This window comes from Phoxinus phoxinus, assembly GCF_949152265.1.
Source record: "Phoxinus phoxinus genome assembly, chromosome: 21".
Lineage (NCBI taxonomy): Eukaryota > Metazoa > Chordata > Actinopteri > Cypriniformes > Leuciscidae > Phoxinus > Phoxinus phoxinus.
Window position 1 is genome coordinate 3456253 of NC_136896.1, and position 18548 is coordinate 3474800.

General features: G+C 37.3%; 1 protein-coding gene across 4 annotated transcripts in view; it reads left to right on the plus strand.

The window, feature by feature from the left end:
• Positions 1–18548, plus strand: part of dock1 (dedicator of cytokinesis 1) — a 203708-nt gene that overhangs the window by 16366 nt on the left and 168794 nt on the right. For all 4 annotated transcript variants that reach the window (XM_079595675.1, XM_079595674.1, XM_079595673.1 and 1 more), the window contains exons 2-9: positions 8506–8589; positions 9458–9498; positions 9612–9667; positions 10794–10890; positions 11918–12066; positions 13453–13588; positions 17223–17380; positions 17937–18018. In XM_079595675.1, the coding sequence (XP_079451801.1) occupies positions 8506–8589; positions 9458–9498; positions 9612–9667; positions 10794–10890; positions 11918–12066; positions 13453–13588; positions 17223–17380; positions 17937–18018 (803 nt within the window). The remainder of the gene's footprint in view (positions 1–8505; positions 8590–9457; positions 9499–9611; positions 9668–10793; positions 10891–11917; positions 12067–13452; positions 13589–17222; positions 17381–17936; positions 18019–18548) is intronic.

Genomic DNA, 18548 nt, shown 5'->3' on the forward strand with positions numbered 1-18548 from the left:
ATACCTGTGTTCTATATTATAAATGTAATTTATTACTGATTTTTTCTTCTTCAGTGTCACTGATCCTTCAGAAATAATTACAATATATACAAAATATTACAATATACAATACTAACCCTAACCCCTTTCTGCTCAAGAAACATTTCTGATTATTATCACTGCTTAAAACATAGTTCTGTGGAAACCCGAGCGTGATCAAATTGTTTTCAGGAATCTTTGTTGAATAGAAATTTGAAAAGAACAGTTTACAAACCTAACATAAATGTCTTTGTTACTTTATTTTTGCAGTGTCGTTGTGCCCGATTGACCTGTTGTACGTTGGTAATATAGTTAATATAGTTGAATATTGTATATCATATTAAAATCAGATATAATGTAGAGCAGGAGTATATTTTATCTGGTGAGAACTTGGATGCGCTTCATGTTACAAAATGCAGTCAGGTGGATGAAAAAGTAAGAGCGCTTTTGTGTCATTTTACTGTCCACTAGTTTAAAAAATGCAAGAAAAGATATAACATTTGATGAGCTATGAGCAAGTGTTAACTTAATACTTAAGTAAACTCCATTAATTAAGCGAGTCCGTTTACGGGAACTCTGGGTTTGGTATGCATGAATGAAACCGATACTTTTGCTCTGCAAATACTAAGCTATCAGGAACTAATGTTGTTGCTCTGTCTGTGTTATTAGCGGGGGAGTTTGCTGCTGTCTCTCCTCTACATTATACCCACAATCCTCTCTGCCTCTAGCAGTGACCCTCTCGTTCCAGGAGATTCCCGCTGTTTCTCACCTCCGCTGACCTTCTCCTCACTCATCTCATTATCCTCGGCCCACACTGAAACCTGCGGACTATGACACAATCTATAGCCAGCCACAGTCTGCGCGGCCTGTGCATCACACACTGGAACTGCAGTATAAATGTGTGGCTAATTGTGTGTCTCCGCTTTAGAAGGAATCGATCAGAATGGCGAATGGTATTTCGAGATAATGGATGTTTTCTGCTTGTTGACTGTGATTTGAGATTGTTTTCACTTGTTTCGATTGCACGGTTTGATAAAGCATCTCTTTTGTCTTTTTACTTTGTATTCGCAGTGTGTGGTATGACCAAAATCACCATATAAGCAATTGCATGGTAACTGTCACGATATAGCTTTTTTTGTTAGAAATTAAGCCCAGAAATGTGAAATATATTACACAACCATTTGATTTATTTGTTTATATTTAAGTTTATTTCTTCATTGGTCTATTTCCAATTATTTAAAATAATTAAATTGAATTTTGTATTAATTTATTTTAAATAATTTGTTAATAATTTATTTTAATTATTTTGTTAATTAATTTGTTTATTTGTATTTAGTATTTACACGTATTTCATTAATTGAATTTAATGTAATCTAAAAATAGATTTCTTAATTCATATTAATTAATTAATTAATTAATAAATTGTTTTATTTTAATAATTTCTTAAAGGGTTAGTTCACCCAAAAGTGAAAATTCTGTCATAATTTATTCACCCTCATGTAGATCCAAGCCAGTTCATCTTCGGAACACAAATAAATATATTTTTTTATTAAATCTGATTAGTCCAAGCATCTACCACTTTGACGCTTCAAAAAGTTCATAAAGAGATTGTAAAACTAATCCATATGAATCGAGCGGTTTAGTCAAAAATTTCTGAAGAGACCAAATCACTTTATATGATGATCAGATTTAATTTAGGCTTTTATTAAACATTCTTCAGCGAACACATAAACAGAAGCGCAGCAACACCTGCGTAACACGAGAATGATCCTCATTGGTTCTTGCAGAAGCTCAAACGCGATGCGTAACACGAGAATGATCCTCATTGGTTCTTGCAGAAGCTCAAACGTGATGCGTAACACGAGAATGATCCTCATTGGTTCTTGCAGAAGCTCAAACGTGATGCGTAACACGAGAATGATCCTCATTGGTTCTTGCAGAAGCTCAAACGTGATGCGTAACACGAGAATGAACCTCATTGGTTCTTGCAGAAGCTCAAACGTGATGCGTAACACGAGAATGATCCTCATTGGTTCTTGCAGAAACTCAAACGTGATGCGTAACGCGTTTTTCTCAGTTTACCATATCTGATGTGCTTTGATGAATGTTTATATGTGAATAAAAGCCTAAATCTCATCTTTACAAGTAGTTTTACGATCTCTTCATGAACTTTTTGAAGTGTCAAAGAGTCAGTTGTGTAGCTGTCAATGGAGGGACAGAAATATCTCAGATTTCATCAAATAGATTTTGATTTGTGTTCTGAAGATAAACTGGGTTGGAACGACATGAGGGTCATTTTTGGGTAAACTAAATCTTTAATCATTATTTTATTTATTATATTTTTTTATCATAATTTTATTTAAATTATGTTATTTATTAATGTATTATTTAAATCAGTGAATTTGATTTCTTCGGATGATTTCTTCAGTGATTTTGAATAAAATATTTGAGTTGATTTTCCAGCAAATATGACTGTACTATGATGTATATGGTAATGTAGAGGATAGATTTTGACTGTATTATAAAATAATGACCCATACTGTAACGCAGATTTTAGTTTCGAGTGATTTGAGTGATGCTTCAGGCCGGTAGAGAGGACGAGTGGAAGCTCTGTTCAGTGCTTTTCCTAAATGTGTTCTTGACTCAATTATGGTAATTCTTCAAACAGTCTGGAACAATTATTTTCCCATTATTAAATTTAGGACCCGCAGAAGTTCAAGTGTAGATGGCCATTTAAAATGAAGCAATTAGAGAAGTGTAGGTGTGTTGGCGTCACATGCACTGACCCGCTGGTGCTGCAGCCGGCCATGTGTGATGATGATGATGAAGATGATGAACCCGGGTCAGTTTGGACATGACAGAAACAGGCTCCGGGTCAGATTTTCGAGCAGGGCTTCAGCATTGCCTCTGCAAGAACTGCGCAGCGCTTGCTGAAAACAAGGTAATTAGTGTAAGTCTGCCTCCCTTCACTACTGTGCCCCCATCAGAATAATGTGGAGAGTCTTTAGATTGGACTTTGGAAACATGTCTGGTTTATAATTAGTGTGATATGATGTGAGTGTAATGTTAACATTCATGGACAGGTAGCAGAAAAAAAGAAGCATATAATAAAGTTATATTTACTCTGTGTTATGAAAGCTGGAAGTTCACATTTAGTTGAAGTTGGTTTGTTGTTGATGATTATGCTGTTAGTTCTCATGCAGTTATATTAGCAGACGGGGTTATTTTGGTTCTGATGATTGGAAAATGTTTGCTGGGTTTTGAAAGCGGCTTGAAATGAACTATTTAAACTATTATAATAGAACAAATGGAAACGGTAGCAAAGATATTAGCTTGCAATGCAAACCTCACCGGCCAACTCAATGAAAAGCAATAAGAGTGAAAATGCATGTCTGAAAATGGATGCCATAATATTCACTGATATATTCACTTGGGTAGCAAGTAGTGCTGGTGACACAGACAGATATAGCCTATATGTTCATTTAACAAAAGTATTTTAAAAATGTATGTTTCTATAAAAATAAACAGGACAACACTGAACTCAATGGAAATGTGTAATTTTTATTAACACATTGCATTTTATTTTCATGTACATATAAATGCACACTGATATTTGTTTGGCAAACCGAGTTTATTATTTGAATCCAGAAGTGTATTTTTTAAGACAAATGTCAGTGTGTTTCCCATGACTAGTTGATTTAATAGGTCTAAAGGAAAATTTAATTAGACTGATTTCCAGAATACATTACTCGTTTAATTTTTTCATTTCATTATTTCATTTCAATTCGAAACTGAATTCTCACCTGCATGTCCTAACTAATTATTGTACGGAAATTTCCAACATAATGAACATGGAACATGGCTTGAATTATTAACATTGTGCCTTGCCCATTAAGCACAAATTTTAGCCTCTGAATTTTAGGCTGCATGTATTACATACAGTATGTGGTTCTTATGCACTAATATTGTATATTTTTATTGTATTTTGTCTGTATAAAGCTTCAGCTTCATATTGCAGGCTTGTTTCTACCTGTTGGTTGCATTTAAAAACTGTGTAGTAGACAAACTGTCTCAACATGATGATATCTCATCTCTCCATCAGCCTCTTTTCCGCATTCCCTATTTCTACAGCATAACCCAACCCCCCCCCCCCCTCTCTCTCTCTACCATACTCATCTACTCATACTAGTTCTGCTGTATTCATTCATTTTCTGTATGCATGAAATTACCAGTTAATCTACTACTTTTGGCAATATGTGAAGTATACAACCACAGCACACTGCATTTACTATATCCCACAATGCAGTCTCTCATTGTCTGTCTGTGCCCACCTTTCCAATACAGAAATATTTAACCTACATGTTAATTGTACTGGCTCCGACTCGTGCCAGCGTGGGTAAACATGAGCGTCTGAGATTTATGATTTCTGGCTCTCTCTTAAATTGGGAGTGTTTTGTTTCTGCTGACTCTAAATGAGCGTGATCAGAACGCTTTCTCTGTTCTACAAACCTCAATTAAGCCTCGTTACAGGAAAAGAAGCTCGTGGTGCTTTTCCTCATTCCATTCCATGCAGGGCAGGACTTTACGAGTAAGCACGCTTGTGTGTGTGAACGCCTGTGTGTGGATGTGTATTTTTTGAGTAGCATTTTTTTAGCACCAGACAGTAAGGTCATGTATAGTTTAATTGTTAATGTGTCTTATGTGTGTGAGCAAAAACCTGGTCTCCGCTTTAGACGGCTCGTCGCCGAATGCATATTGCACACAAAAACAATGCTTTTACAAACTTGCAAAATATGGTCTGAGTTAAGAAGAGGAGGAAGTAATTGATGGATTTTACAGTTTTTGTTAGCATTATTGCATTAAATTATTAAGCAGAATTATGCTTGGTAATTGATCAGTGTATATATATCGTTTATGAGGGTTTACGCATGCGCAGTTAGGTGACTATTTGGAAGAAACTTTTGGAAAACGCTAATGTGGACGGAGAGGGTTTAGAAACGAAACCGTTTTCAAATGCATCTAGATTAATATAGACGTAGCCACAGACAGGAGATTCACAAATGCGTTCTAGTTCTTTATGTGTGTATACTATACTATACACGCATGCATTTGATCACTTGGGTAACTCTTTAATGTGAAAGAGTTGTGAAAACCTTGAATTTAATTTGATCTCATTTTATTTTGTAATACTACAGTGTTGTGGCTGGCTGTTAGCATGTTGCTAGGTTTGCCAAGTCAGAAGACAGACCCCAATCCCAAGTCTAGTCTATAGACGTGCTAGACTAGAAACTTCCCACGGTTGTAAGTTCTTAGGTTGGGATCCAAACAGGTGAAAACTAAGTTCAATTGTTTATACAAGTAATAGCACAGGTATCATTCATGTCCATTGCACATACGCTTTGGGGCGAGTTACACAATGAAGTTTAATACTTTCAAGGTTTGTGCAAACACTGCTAATAGACTTCAAGATGGACCAGACTTTATAGCGACACTGAAATGTCTGGCTGAGTGAGACAATAAAATCCTTTATTACACTTCCAGGCCTCAAAGAGAAGCTGTCGACCTCAAAGTTATGTTATAAAACCCTTCCTGGCTCACTGCGTGGCTCTCATTGCCAGAAATTGATAGATGTTTTGCTCGAGCACCTTCGTTGTGTCATCCATTCTGTTAGAAATTCATTTCTGATGTTCAACCTCTGCCTTATTCTCACAGTCTTTTCATTCCAATTGTCTTTTTTCTCCTCCACTGAAGTATTCCTGCTCTCTATGCTATGGGCGGCTCACGCAACCCGGCTGTAATGGCCAGTTATTTTCCGACTGGAGTTATTCCTCATCGCCTGCGGCCAGATATCTGAGATTATTTTATGATTCCTTTTGTGCGCTTTTGACTCTGTCAGTCAGCGACTTCAATAGGGCCGTGCTCATCTCATTCCCTGTCGTTATGAAGCACTTTGCAGATAACGGCATGAAATGCTCCTGCTTCAGGCCTCAGGACAGGTTTTCGGAGGTGTTTCTGCAGGTCTGTGGTTTAGATAGTCGTTTTGGAGGGCAGGCGAGCGACTTCCCCTCTCTCGCTGATGCAGCTGGTGTCCGCGTACAGCTCAATGGGCTTCATTCACTCCGAGCCAGAGGAAGAGAGGCGACTGCTTTCTCTCGGGACGTGGACGTCTCTAGGGACCTGAACTTCCTGTCGAAGTCTCACACACACGGGTCATCTCATGCTGCACTGATCCTCTTTGTGTCGCTCCCTTCCTCTTCTTCCTTCAGCTCTGAAACAAAACATATAGGGAGATGCACAACTAAGCAGTGTTTTTTTAATGCAACAAATACACATGAACGCTGTACCAAACGTTTGGCTGTGAAATTATCCTGCCTTATAATTCATTTTAGGTGGCATCACATTATTTAATTTTTTTTTTTTTTTCATTTGATTTAATCCAATTGGGTATCAGTAGCCTCAGGATGCTTATTTATATATTCATGTAACAGGTTATTTATATAAGAAAAGCTTACACATTATATTACGCACACGCACACACTATATTAGTTAGTTAAGCTTTATTATCCCCCATGGGGCAATTTAGTTTACAGCCAGCAGTCACATACAACATACCATCAACGATATATATATATGTATATGTTTAATATAAGGTGTAAGGTTTTCTTATATAAATAAACTGTCGTTGTACAGTGTTGTGGTGTCTTTAGCCAACTCTTAGCCAGGCGTTGCAATTTCAATCAAAGCAAACTGAGCTGAGCTAATATAATCCTTTGTGTTTATGTGTGTTTTTCCATGAGTGTGTGTGAGAGAAAGATGTCATCTGGTAGAATGTTCTTTTTACTAAGATAAGAGCTGTAATATCTATAGCAGTTTATGCATATTAGAGGCATGCTACATATTCTCTACCATTATCTTTACCTCTATTCTTCTCTAGCCCTCATTGCTCTGCCCTCCTGTCGTGGAAGTGTTTCTCTCTCTCTCTCTCTCTCTCTCTCTCTCTCTCTCTCTCTCTCTCTCTCTCTCTGATTGTATTGTTTGTTCTGTAATTGGATTGGCTTCTTGTGGGTATATCAGAATGGCAGCATATGGGATTTGACCGGGTCTTTCTGTCGGTCTGTGTGCAAAGGAGCGTTGCGTACAGCTTGTGTTTTTGAAGGTTGTCTGACTCTTTTGGGATGCTGCTTTATGTATATATAGTCAGTAGTATACAGTAAAAATGTGTATAATAATCAAAGCCCTGTTAGATGGAGAGAAATGTCTGAGTTCAGTACATGCACTTTCAAAAACGTGTGGCACAATGTTGATTACCATTGAAAAAAAAGTGGTTTACAACTACACATGTTTTTAAAAGTTTGGGTTCTGTAAGATTTTTTAAATGCTTTTGAAAGAAGTCTCTTCTGCTCACCAAGACTGCATTTATTTGATGAAAAAGACCGTTAAAACAGTAATATTGTGAATATATTCAGTGTCTTGTGAATTGGTCAGTGTCACATGATCCTTCAGAAATCTTAAATTATAAAAACAAAGGCCAATTAAAAATATAAATGATTAGTACATGTCATTGTTTATAGATTAATACTCTGATCTGAAATGCTGTTGCGTGCGTGTTTTTGTCTGGTGCTTTAGAGGTTTTTGGATGGTTTAGTAACTTATGATTATTGGATTGAATGCATGTAATTGCAGGTACACAATGTTTCTCTGACTTGCCTTTCAAAAGGACGTGCATTTAAATATTTTAGTCCTGTTGAGCTGCAGAGGTGTTTAATTCAGATTCATTATGGAGGGAGAGAGATTACAAAGAGAAATGACGTGTGTGTGTGTGTGTGTTTGTTGTGAAAAGGCCCACACTGAGAATATTCTGTAATTACTCTTTCTGCTGAGAGACTCTGAGTTGCCAGAGAAAAAGAGAGAGAAACAGCATGTGCGAGAATGAAGGTGAGAGACTTGACTGAGACAGAAATAGAGCGTCTGTGTGTGATTAACCCTCACCGCTCTCTTCTCGTCCTCTACTGTCTCTCTGTCACTGGGGTCGCTGAGAAACACCACGACACATATGATCCTGCCCGACAGATGAACACGGCAGTAACACTGTCTGTCAAAGATATCACACACTTCCAGAAGCAAATAGTGTTTGCAGGACATCAATGAGTTTCAATATTGATTTTTTTCTTCTTCTTTACTTCCAAGCTCAAAATAACATTAAAGAATAATCTATACACAACATTAAAGTAGTTATTCACTGAAAGTCATATAAAAAAAACATTTAAATACTGCACATTCAATCATGACATGATTCATGTCAAACCTTTTGAATGCTTTTAGGTGCTTGTATGTGTCAAATTTGAGACAGTGTTTATTGTTGAGCTGCGGTTGTTTGTTGTACGGTTGGTTATTGAATTACTGCATCATCTAACCCTCAGCTACACACACACACTAGATATTGATGCCATGTGTCTCAGTGCAGTGTTTTATGTTCTTTGTCCCCAGCCATCTATAACTATGATGCTCGCAGTGATGAAGAGCTTTCCTTACAGATCGGGGACACTGTACACATTCTGGAGACTTATGAAGGTGAGACACACATGCACAAACACACACCTTATGTTGTGACTAGATGTGACACCGTAAAGCATCAATATGAAAAGTGGCAAATCATTTGTAACTATTATAGATTATGATGACATGCATTCATCAAGCTAAACCATTCAACCCTTTACCAAAGCTATTTTAAGAAAAAAAAAGAAAAAAAATTGATAAATTGACAAATATTATTTTAAATTCATATTAATTAAAATTTGGTCTCAGACAAGCCGCTATGGGATGATTGGTTACCTTAGGCAAAATCTGAAACCGAGTTAACTTTATTTTGTATTTTATTTTTAAGATTTTTTTTTTATCTTTTTTTATTTTAATGTTTACATATTCATTTCTAGAAAATGACAAAACCACAATCATTTTAAATTGTATTTTTGTTTCTGAGTTGCACAAATGAATAGAACAAATCAATATATAATTTGCCCGTGATATTTTCTGAACTCATTGACCTCTCGGTGATCATTTGATGAAGAAAAATCTACTTCTTCTATTTCTGAAGAGTTTCACACACTTCTTTGTACGCCTATTCATGTAAAGTATCTATTTTTCAGTCACCTCTCACCTTTTTTTAGACCTTTACACACCGATATGTCCTGATTAGACCTTTCCTCTTCCCTGCAGAACAACCTCTCTCCGATCTCAATAACACACACTTTAGTCTTGAATGATTTGTTCATAGCTTACAGACATGCCCGCTGCCTCACTTCATATCTCCAGGAGATTTATGGAACATGTCTTTTATAATCTCACAATATTGTTTTCTAGAGGGACACGGTGGCGTCGCACTGTAATCTAATTGTTGGTATTTTCCTCTGACTGCTGTGATATTTCTTGCTCTTCTCAGGATGGTATCGAGGGTATCGGCTGAGGAGAAAATCGAAGAAGGTGAGTTACTGTATGAAACGGTTCAGCTTCCATGTTGCATAAAATCATTCAGCAGACCTCAACTTGAAATTGTCCTTTGTTTGGTCATTTCTGATGTACTCTTCTGTGCACAGGGTGTGTTTCCGGCTTGTTACATACATCTGAAAGAGGCCACGGTTGAAGGCAGTGGGTCAGTATGTTCATTTAGATTTCATGAAAGTTTGTATTTTGCTAAATATGGAATAAAAGCATTATCAACATCTTAGCAAGCGTTAGATCTTTCCCCAAACCAACTCATTTCGGCCCCGCATGACCTGCATGTGTCCTTCATGGAGAAGGCTATCTCAGGATTTGTTTCTCAATGGGAGAAATGTTTACTACATCTGCTTCATTCACTACTCAATAGTATCAAAACTATGTGCAGTTCAGTTTCTTAGGATGTGTTCACACTTGGCATGTTTGGTTGGATTAAAACAAACTCTGGTGCGATTGCTCTGTTAGTGCGGTTCTGAGTGTGAACGCTGCCATCTGAACCCTGCTGACACCAAACAAGTGGACCGACACGCTGAAAAGATGAGTCTGTCTACTTCGAAACAAACTCTGGTGCGGTTCGACTGAAATATGAATGTAGCGCGGAACAAAAGAACCAAGAGAATCCAACTACACGTGTGAACACACCCTTAGTCTAATCGCATCACAATCACAATGTATTTTCTTCTCTATGTAGGGCGTAGACAGCTTACTATGTTTTGCAACATATTCGCATTAAACTTTACATTCCTTTGCTGCATCTGAAGATCCTGTAACTTCTGTTATTGGTCTGATTATATCAGTGTTGGTCCCTGAATCCAGCCTCAGCGCAGTTAACAACATCCTTCCCATAGACGTCTTACTAAAACAAGTTAGCGCTCCAACAGCCCAGTGCCAGCCTAATAAGAGATTTTAGAGTCCAAAATGGATTTTCGAGTGTGTTTCAGGAATATAATACACATGAGTGAGTGTTGGTGTGTGTGTGTGTGTATGAGTAATTGGAATCGAGAGCAGAGCCCAGCTCAGATTTCATAACAGCTGTTTTGATGACTGATGCTGGTAATTAGTTTTCATTGGTATGAAGGGATCTGAATGACTCCGGGACCTCAGAAGCCCGTATTAAGCTGGAATTACTGACATGAATAGAGTGAGATGCAGTTAAACAGCCTATTGTTTCCCACACAAGTGATATTCTTTGAAAAGCTCCTTCACTTTATTGTGCTGCCTATGTTTATTCAATTTTTTTTCTCTGTTTTGCACTCCTTTCCCTTTCTTTCTGCCGCTAGACAAAAGGAGACGGTCATTCCCACTGAGCTCCCGCTGGTTCATGAGGTCACGACTACGCTGCGAGAATGGGCGACGATATGGAGGGACTTATATGTGGTAACCCTGCGTTTTGGCATTTATCTCAAGATGTGGTTGTGTATTTCAAAAGTTGCAAACACACTTCTACACACTTAATAGTATGCAGTTTTCCATTACACAAAGAGTGCACAGGTTTAAATTATGGTGATTGTAGATGAATTGGGACGTGGCAGCTGTCAGAATTATGACCATTAAATTGACACTGTCAGGATTTGACAGGCGATGCATCTTAAAGTCTTGTACTGACTAGGCATTGTTGAACAAATAACTTATTTTTTGAGTTGTTAAAGTACATATTTACAAATACAAATTGTTTTTTGTTATGAAATTAACCTTGGATACTGGCTTGGTGTTAAACGAAACAAACAAACAAAAAAGTATTGACGTGTAGTAGTATAAATGCAATCTAGCTATAATGGCATTGTCATGTGATCTATTATGTCAGTTGCATTAATTACACTAATTACAAATCTTCCCCTATGACCTTATGGGATGCACACTTAACAATCTTGGCATAATTAGTTGGTCATCTGGGTATTTTCGCCAACTTATTATGAATACTGTTGGACATCCTGCTCATTTTACATACTGCTTTTTGCATACTATAGTGTATAATGGGAAAGTATGCATTTTCAGGAGATCAACATAACTGCACATACATGCATAGTCATCACTGACATCATCATATTAACGACATAGTCAGCATTTTGATGACAACACGTCACTGTTCATAGAAGAAACATTAATCTGCTATGACACACTGCAACATTGCAGTTTTCTCTAATAAATCTGATCCCCTTTGCCTCGGGCGTGATGTTGAAAAGCTCTGACATGATATAGAAATTAAAAATTAAAGTTTGTTTTTTAAATTTTCCAAAAAGTCACATTGACAGTTTGTGAACTCTTTTAATTGAATAAGTATGACACTCCAGGGCTCTTTGTCTGCAGTGATTAGGAGCCTCACGCCTTTACGCCGCAGCATGTGCTTTGACAAATTAATTAACACGCATTGCAGGGTTTTAAACAGACTTTGTGTTTCCAACAGGGCGACAAGCGTGAGATGTTCAACACGGTCCGAGACATGATCTATGACTTGATCGAGTGGCGCTCCCAGATCCTGTCCGGCACGCTCCCGCAAGACGAGATGTCGGAGCTCAAACAGAAAGTCACCTCCAAGATGGACTACGGGAACAAGTATACACACACACACACACACACACACACACACACACACACACACACACACACACACACACACACACACACACACACACACACACACACACACACACACACACACACACACACACACACACACACACACACACACACACACACACACACACACACACACACACACACACACACACACACACACACACACACACACACACAGCTGCTGACTCATTCTGATTGGGTTATGGTAGAACAGGGAGAGCTTGAGCTGGAAGTCACGACTGCAGTCTGTTACATAAAATCTGACTTTTAATGAGAGTGTTGTATTGCTCTTCATTTTTTATTCAGGGTCTGTTTTTGCTTTGAAGGGTCATTGTGAAAAATGTTCAGGCCTCCGGAAGTTTTATCCGAAGGATAAATAAAAGATTCTTAATCAGTGGTCTGTGCCGTTGCTCATACTTGGGTTTGAGATTCCTTAACTTTAAATATTAAATGTTGATTTGCCTGGCAAAATAATGAATCATTAAGTGTCCACCTTTTTTTGCAGTATGGAAGAAAGCAATTTTTTTTTATGGTAAATGACTAAAACAATTGCAGAAGTGCAGATAAAAAAAGTGCTACAAACCAGAGTATTTAATAAAAATATTATTTTTTGAATGCAAATGCCAGTTTGAAATATCAAGCAGCATAACAGACTGTTTGTGTACAGCTAAAATACTCGGAAGTGGACGACACCGGAAGCCTCGCACATTCAGATCCTGCTCTTATGTTAATAATAAAGTGGATACACCCAGAACATCCTAGCAACTGCATAGCAACACCCTGGCAACCACCTTCAACACCTGGTTTTGAGTTTTGCATGGGCAAGTGTTTTCAGAAAAAAAAAAGTTTAAGCATTCTGACCAGCACTGCACAGTGACATTGGATCAACCAATGGTGTAAGTTTGGGGCGGGGCTATCTGTTCAGCTGACCAATGAAAGACAGGGAAACATGTTTTTGCAATTCCATTTGGTTATTCTAGTGGTGCAGACTATTTTCTGCTCATTAAACACATTCTGTTAACTTTAGCGTTAACTCTAGGAGGAAGCAAGTATACAGATGAGATGATAGAACTGCTCTGGTCAAAAAGTCAGTAGTGACACAAACACACACATGAACAACTCTCAGTTCTCAGTTAAAGTATCTGTCTTTCTCAACTTTGTTGGGTGACAGGTCTTTATTTTACATCCTAAGTGTCACTCATATTCATTGAAAATCAAGTTAATTTATTATTTCAATACATATTGACATTTTTCCAGTTCCATGTAGCAGATGATTTAGTCCAAATCGATGTATAACTTCATCTCTTTCAACCAAGTCTGTTTTAAAATGTTTCTTACAGTGTGTTTGTGTGTGCTTGCCAGGTATTTAGACCTGGATCTGGTGGTTAGAGATAAAGATGGGAATATTCTGGATCCTGACCTGACCAGCACCGTCAATCTGTTCCGAGCGCATGAAGCCGCGTCCATGCAGATTGAAGCTCGCATCCAAGAGGAAAAGGTATATTAGTTATATTACGTTACATTAGACTGTTTTCATCCTATATGGCACAATATAAACATTCTGCTTTTTTTAAAAGTCTATGGTTCATTTAGATTGATATATTTAAATGTGTTTGTTTGGTGTTCTTGGGTTGTGAATCTGGAAGGCCTTAGAGCAGACGTTATACTCACTTGGGCTCTTCGTTTTGCAGTGCTATTTTGGTCATCACCCGCTGTGATGTTTAATGAACACCTTTAATTATAACTTACTTCACATTTATATGTAGGTATGACTTTGTCAAGCACAACCACTAAACCACCGAAAAAAAAGTCCCTGACTGCAGCTCTCAAACACAGTCACTGACGTGTGAGCGTTTACACGGGAACAGAGAGTGTGAGAGCGAACCATCTCACTTCCTATCTCGCTGTGGGGCTCGATGTGACACATGGCTGGGTGATATAGCTTGGTGGAAAAAATGTCTCAATATTTTTCAGCCTTTTGACAAGATGCAATGTATATAATTTTTTTCCTGAATCAGAAGAACCATTACTTTCAAACAGCCGTTGCAGACTTACAATACTTAATGCAAGAAATGCAGCAAAACAACAACAACATAAAAAACATAATTATTATAATTATACAATAATAAATTCAATAATTTATTTAAAATAATTATAAATGTTTTATCTTTACTCTTTTTGTAAGGGGTTGAGATTAGGATTGTTTTTTTGTACACTTAAATTAAAAGTTGTTTTATAAAGCCTATTTAATGTAAAAAAGAATGGATTTCAAATATACTGTAATGTTGAATGGCTATAGGTAATGGCTAAAATAAAAATAAATAAAAATGTAATAGAGAAATCAGTAGCAGTATTGGTGATACTGGCCTTCATTTGTAGTACTTGGTAAACAATTGCCATTAAGCAAATATTTTAAATAAACATTCTATGTTGTTTCTAGATTAATTTGGAGATTCATTGTGACATAATAATATACTATACATACATGTATACATAGCATATAATATATTCTGTAATATATTGCTGAAAAAATTGGAATTAATTAGATTTTTTTTATGACAACACTAATATATAGTCCAAGCATGTTTTCCACACCGTTCTCAATAAATGAACACAATACATAATTGTATTTGATCAATTAAATGCACCTATATACTATAGTGATTTTTATTAACTTTTTAGGTAACCTAATAGTCAAATACTCAATAAAATCAACAAAATATCTGTGATTTTTAAAAAAATTTACATGTCAGATAAAACATTGCAAATATGTTGTGAATATTTGACATCACTCAGCCCAAGTGTTACGAGAGTCAGGGCTTCTTTAGACAGAAGGGTGTTCTCGTGAGTCCTCACACATACTTATGTACATTCTTTGAGGTTAACATCTCGGTTTGACCTGTGTGTTCTCACAATGCCTCTCTAATGATGAGTCACAGTGAGAGTCATTCACCATGGTTAAAACTGAGCAGGTGCTTCCCTTGAGCCAGGGGTTTGTGTTTAAGATCTGGTACGTTGAAGGAGCCGTTCACCCAAAGTTGAAAATTCTGCCATCGTTTACTCACACTCATGTTGTTCCAAACCTGGATGACAAGCTGACATTTTGAGAACACATTTTCCCATGTGACCCTACCCAGATGTTCACTGTCCTTGAGTCTCTTTCAAGCAGATACAGATTGCATAAGTGATATAGGGCCGGTCTACACCTGATCAAATAATGTGTTTTTGCTGATTGGATAGCTATCTGATTTGATACAACAATTCCATTTACACTTGACCGCATAAATGTCTGCGCAAAACTAATATATATACATATATCCGATCCTCAATCCCTGCGCTATATGCTAATTTAACGGAGTTCACGTCAATGAAATCAACAGATATGAGCTGCATTTTATTTATCATCAGCTAATTTCAAGATCAAAGACCGCATTAGGAGAGAGAGAGGATTCAACACTGGTAAGAGAATTCAGTCTCACTACTTTTAATGAAGATGATTGTGTTTTAAGGTTCTGCAACTTAGTTTCAGTTTCATTTGATGCAGTAGCGCTTTCATATCTGGCTATAACATGTCATATAGCCTTATAGGGGTGGACTGGGACTAAAACGTGACCCTAAACTTTCTGGCACAGAGCGTCCCACGATACCCAGTCCCCAACACAACAGCTCATATTGCACAGAGCAATTTAACACCACCCACTAACTTAAAATTATAACAAAAAAGAAATGCAGAGGAGAAGAGAAAATATTTTTTTGCTTATTAAAATTTAATAAATGAAATAAATGCAATTAGAATAAGACTTTATACATAATGTTACCAATTAAATGTTAAATAAAATCAGACAAAAAAGAAGCTGCATCTGAAGTGCCATTTAGATGCATTTACTCAGACTGTTTACAAATGCATAAAAAACTTGATAAAAGTCATGTCTTAAATACAAAATATATTGTATATAGAAATATGACATTTGGGGATTTAAAAAAATTAAACCGTAAATATGAAACTCAAACCGCCAGTAGGTGGCAACAAGCCACTGTCTTAATAAGCAAGTCAACCGATTGGTTCAAAACAGCCGATTCTTTCAGGAACGAAGCAAGTGACTATCTTTATAAATGGGTCATTAAAATGATTCATTAACAAATGCTGAATCATTTAGGAACGAAACACCACTGTCGCAAACAATCTGCTGTGACTCTGGAGCAAAACACTCAATATTGACAGTATTGTGTCTAAAATGTATGTCACATAATTTTAGCTTAAACTTATCCTTTGTTTTAATGCATTATTTATTTATTTAGTAATTAATTATAAATCATTTGGAAAAGTATACAATAGTGATGATCTTAAAAGGAAGACAAATGAGCATCTGGTTTAAAGCTGTGCCAGTAGACGGATATGTTATTTTAAAACCGGACTGTCCGAGCTAAAACCGGACAGATGGGCGCCCTATTTAGCATTTTTATTTTGAACAATTCCTTACATCTTACCTCGCATTCGCGTTAAAAACTGCCGTGCTGAATAACTGCTTGGCCCCGCCTTCTTTGCTTTGATTGGCCAATAACAAACTTTTTGACATTGACGAGTGCTGTTAGACCACTGCAGTGAGCCAGAGTCAGTAAATAGATGAATCATTTTGAGTCATGTGGGCCGCCAGAATATGTGAATGCCTGCTATCATTCGTTATTTATATATTTACACACAGCAACGGGTCAGCCCACACGGTCCAGCTGCCCACCGGGAAAACGCCCGTAGCTTCAGATGGCCAGTCCGCCCCTGCATATAGCCAATTACACGCTTTCACATGTTTATTTTTTTTTACCATTTTGGGAGGAGTAAAATTTACATATGTGGATCCAACAACCAGATGCATTTACACTTGTCCAGTTTGTAATGCGTCTCAGACCACCTCCTGAAGATTAAAATCCGTCTCGAATGCGTTTCGGCATTTACACCTGGTCTTTTCACGATCGAATAGCTATCCCATCAGAGAACACGCATGAAGTGACCAGGTGTAAAAAGTCCCATGAATTCTTTGAGACTGACGCCTGTGTAATTGGTCTGGCTGACTTTGACTCGAAGCACATTTGAAAGATTAATTACCATATTTTTTATGGATTTGTTTATTTTTCAGTCTCAGAAGCAGAACTTGGATTTGAGCAGGCAGGCGAAGTTCGCCTCCACACCCTCGTTCGCCTTGTTCGTCACGCTCAAGAATGTCGTGTGCAAAATCGGAGAAGATGCAGAAGTGCTGATGTCACTCTATGATCCGATTGAGTCCAAGTTTATCAGGTCAGCGCACACGTGCACTCAGACGCTTACACTTGCATGCATGAGAAGCCATGCAGTCCTAAACATAGCTGTCAAATAATTACTTTGTTCAGTCATTTTTAACATATTTTTTAATAATTATAGCTTTTATTATTATATTTGGTTGTTATTAATAATAATTATATTAGTGATATTATTTGTGGTTTAAAAAAAAATGGCAGTAGCCTCACCCTCCAAGACATTTCACACATTCTCAGTGGTAAATCAACCACAGTGTTTGAACCATGCACACAATTCTCAATGGTTTGTGTCAGCAGTGAATGATGAATTTTATCACACTTGAGTGTGTCCACAGAGAAAGAGATTTACGTTTGCATTTAGCGAATGCTTTTTTTATCCAAAGCGTCTTGCATGCATTAAATCTGTACATTTATCAATATATGTATTCACTGGGAATCAGTCCTATGATCCTGACTTTGCTAGTGCTATGATCTACCATCTGAGCTTTAGGGGGGAAACGTTCGTAGTAAAAGTAATGCCATTAATATCTGTTATTTATTTCTACATTGTCCTGCAGTGAAAACTATCTTGTACGCTGGTCCAGCTCCGGTTTGGCGAAAGACATCGATCAGCTGCATAACCTGCGTGCCGTATTCACGGTACGTATTATTTGCAGCTTTAATTTTGACCTATTTCAGTCGAGATTATCATGTTTTGTTTTGTTTTGTTTTGTTTTAGTTAACACTTACGCTGTCCTCTACTAAAAATGCATGTGATTTTCTATTAAAATTTGGCTGAAAATATGGTTATATGATAATGCCATGTTTTAAAATTACATCACCTTACTAGGTTTTAGAACAACGCTAATTTGGGGCATGTGTGCACACCGCTAGGCCACACGCGAAACCCTTCACATGCATGACCTAATTGTTTCATGAACACTCGAATGTGTCGTCCTGTGCCGATGCGCTGCTTCATTATCGGCTCGTTCCTGGAAACATCGTCATGTAAATGACTCCGTTACGGCTTGATTCCATTCGTCTGTTCCCGTCTCTCGCATTGTTCCTTAATGAGTAATCACGGTATTATTGGGTGACACTTTAATTCGTGTTCATCAGTCGTGTTGTGGAATTGGTAATTAAAGTGTTGGAGAAAGCAGCATCATCATTAACGCTGTAAAGGGTAATGA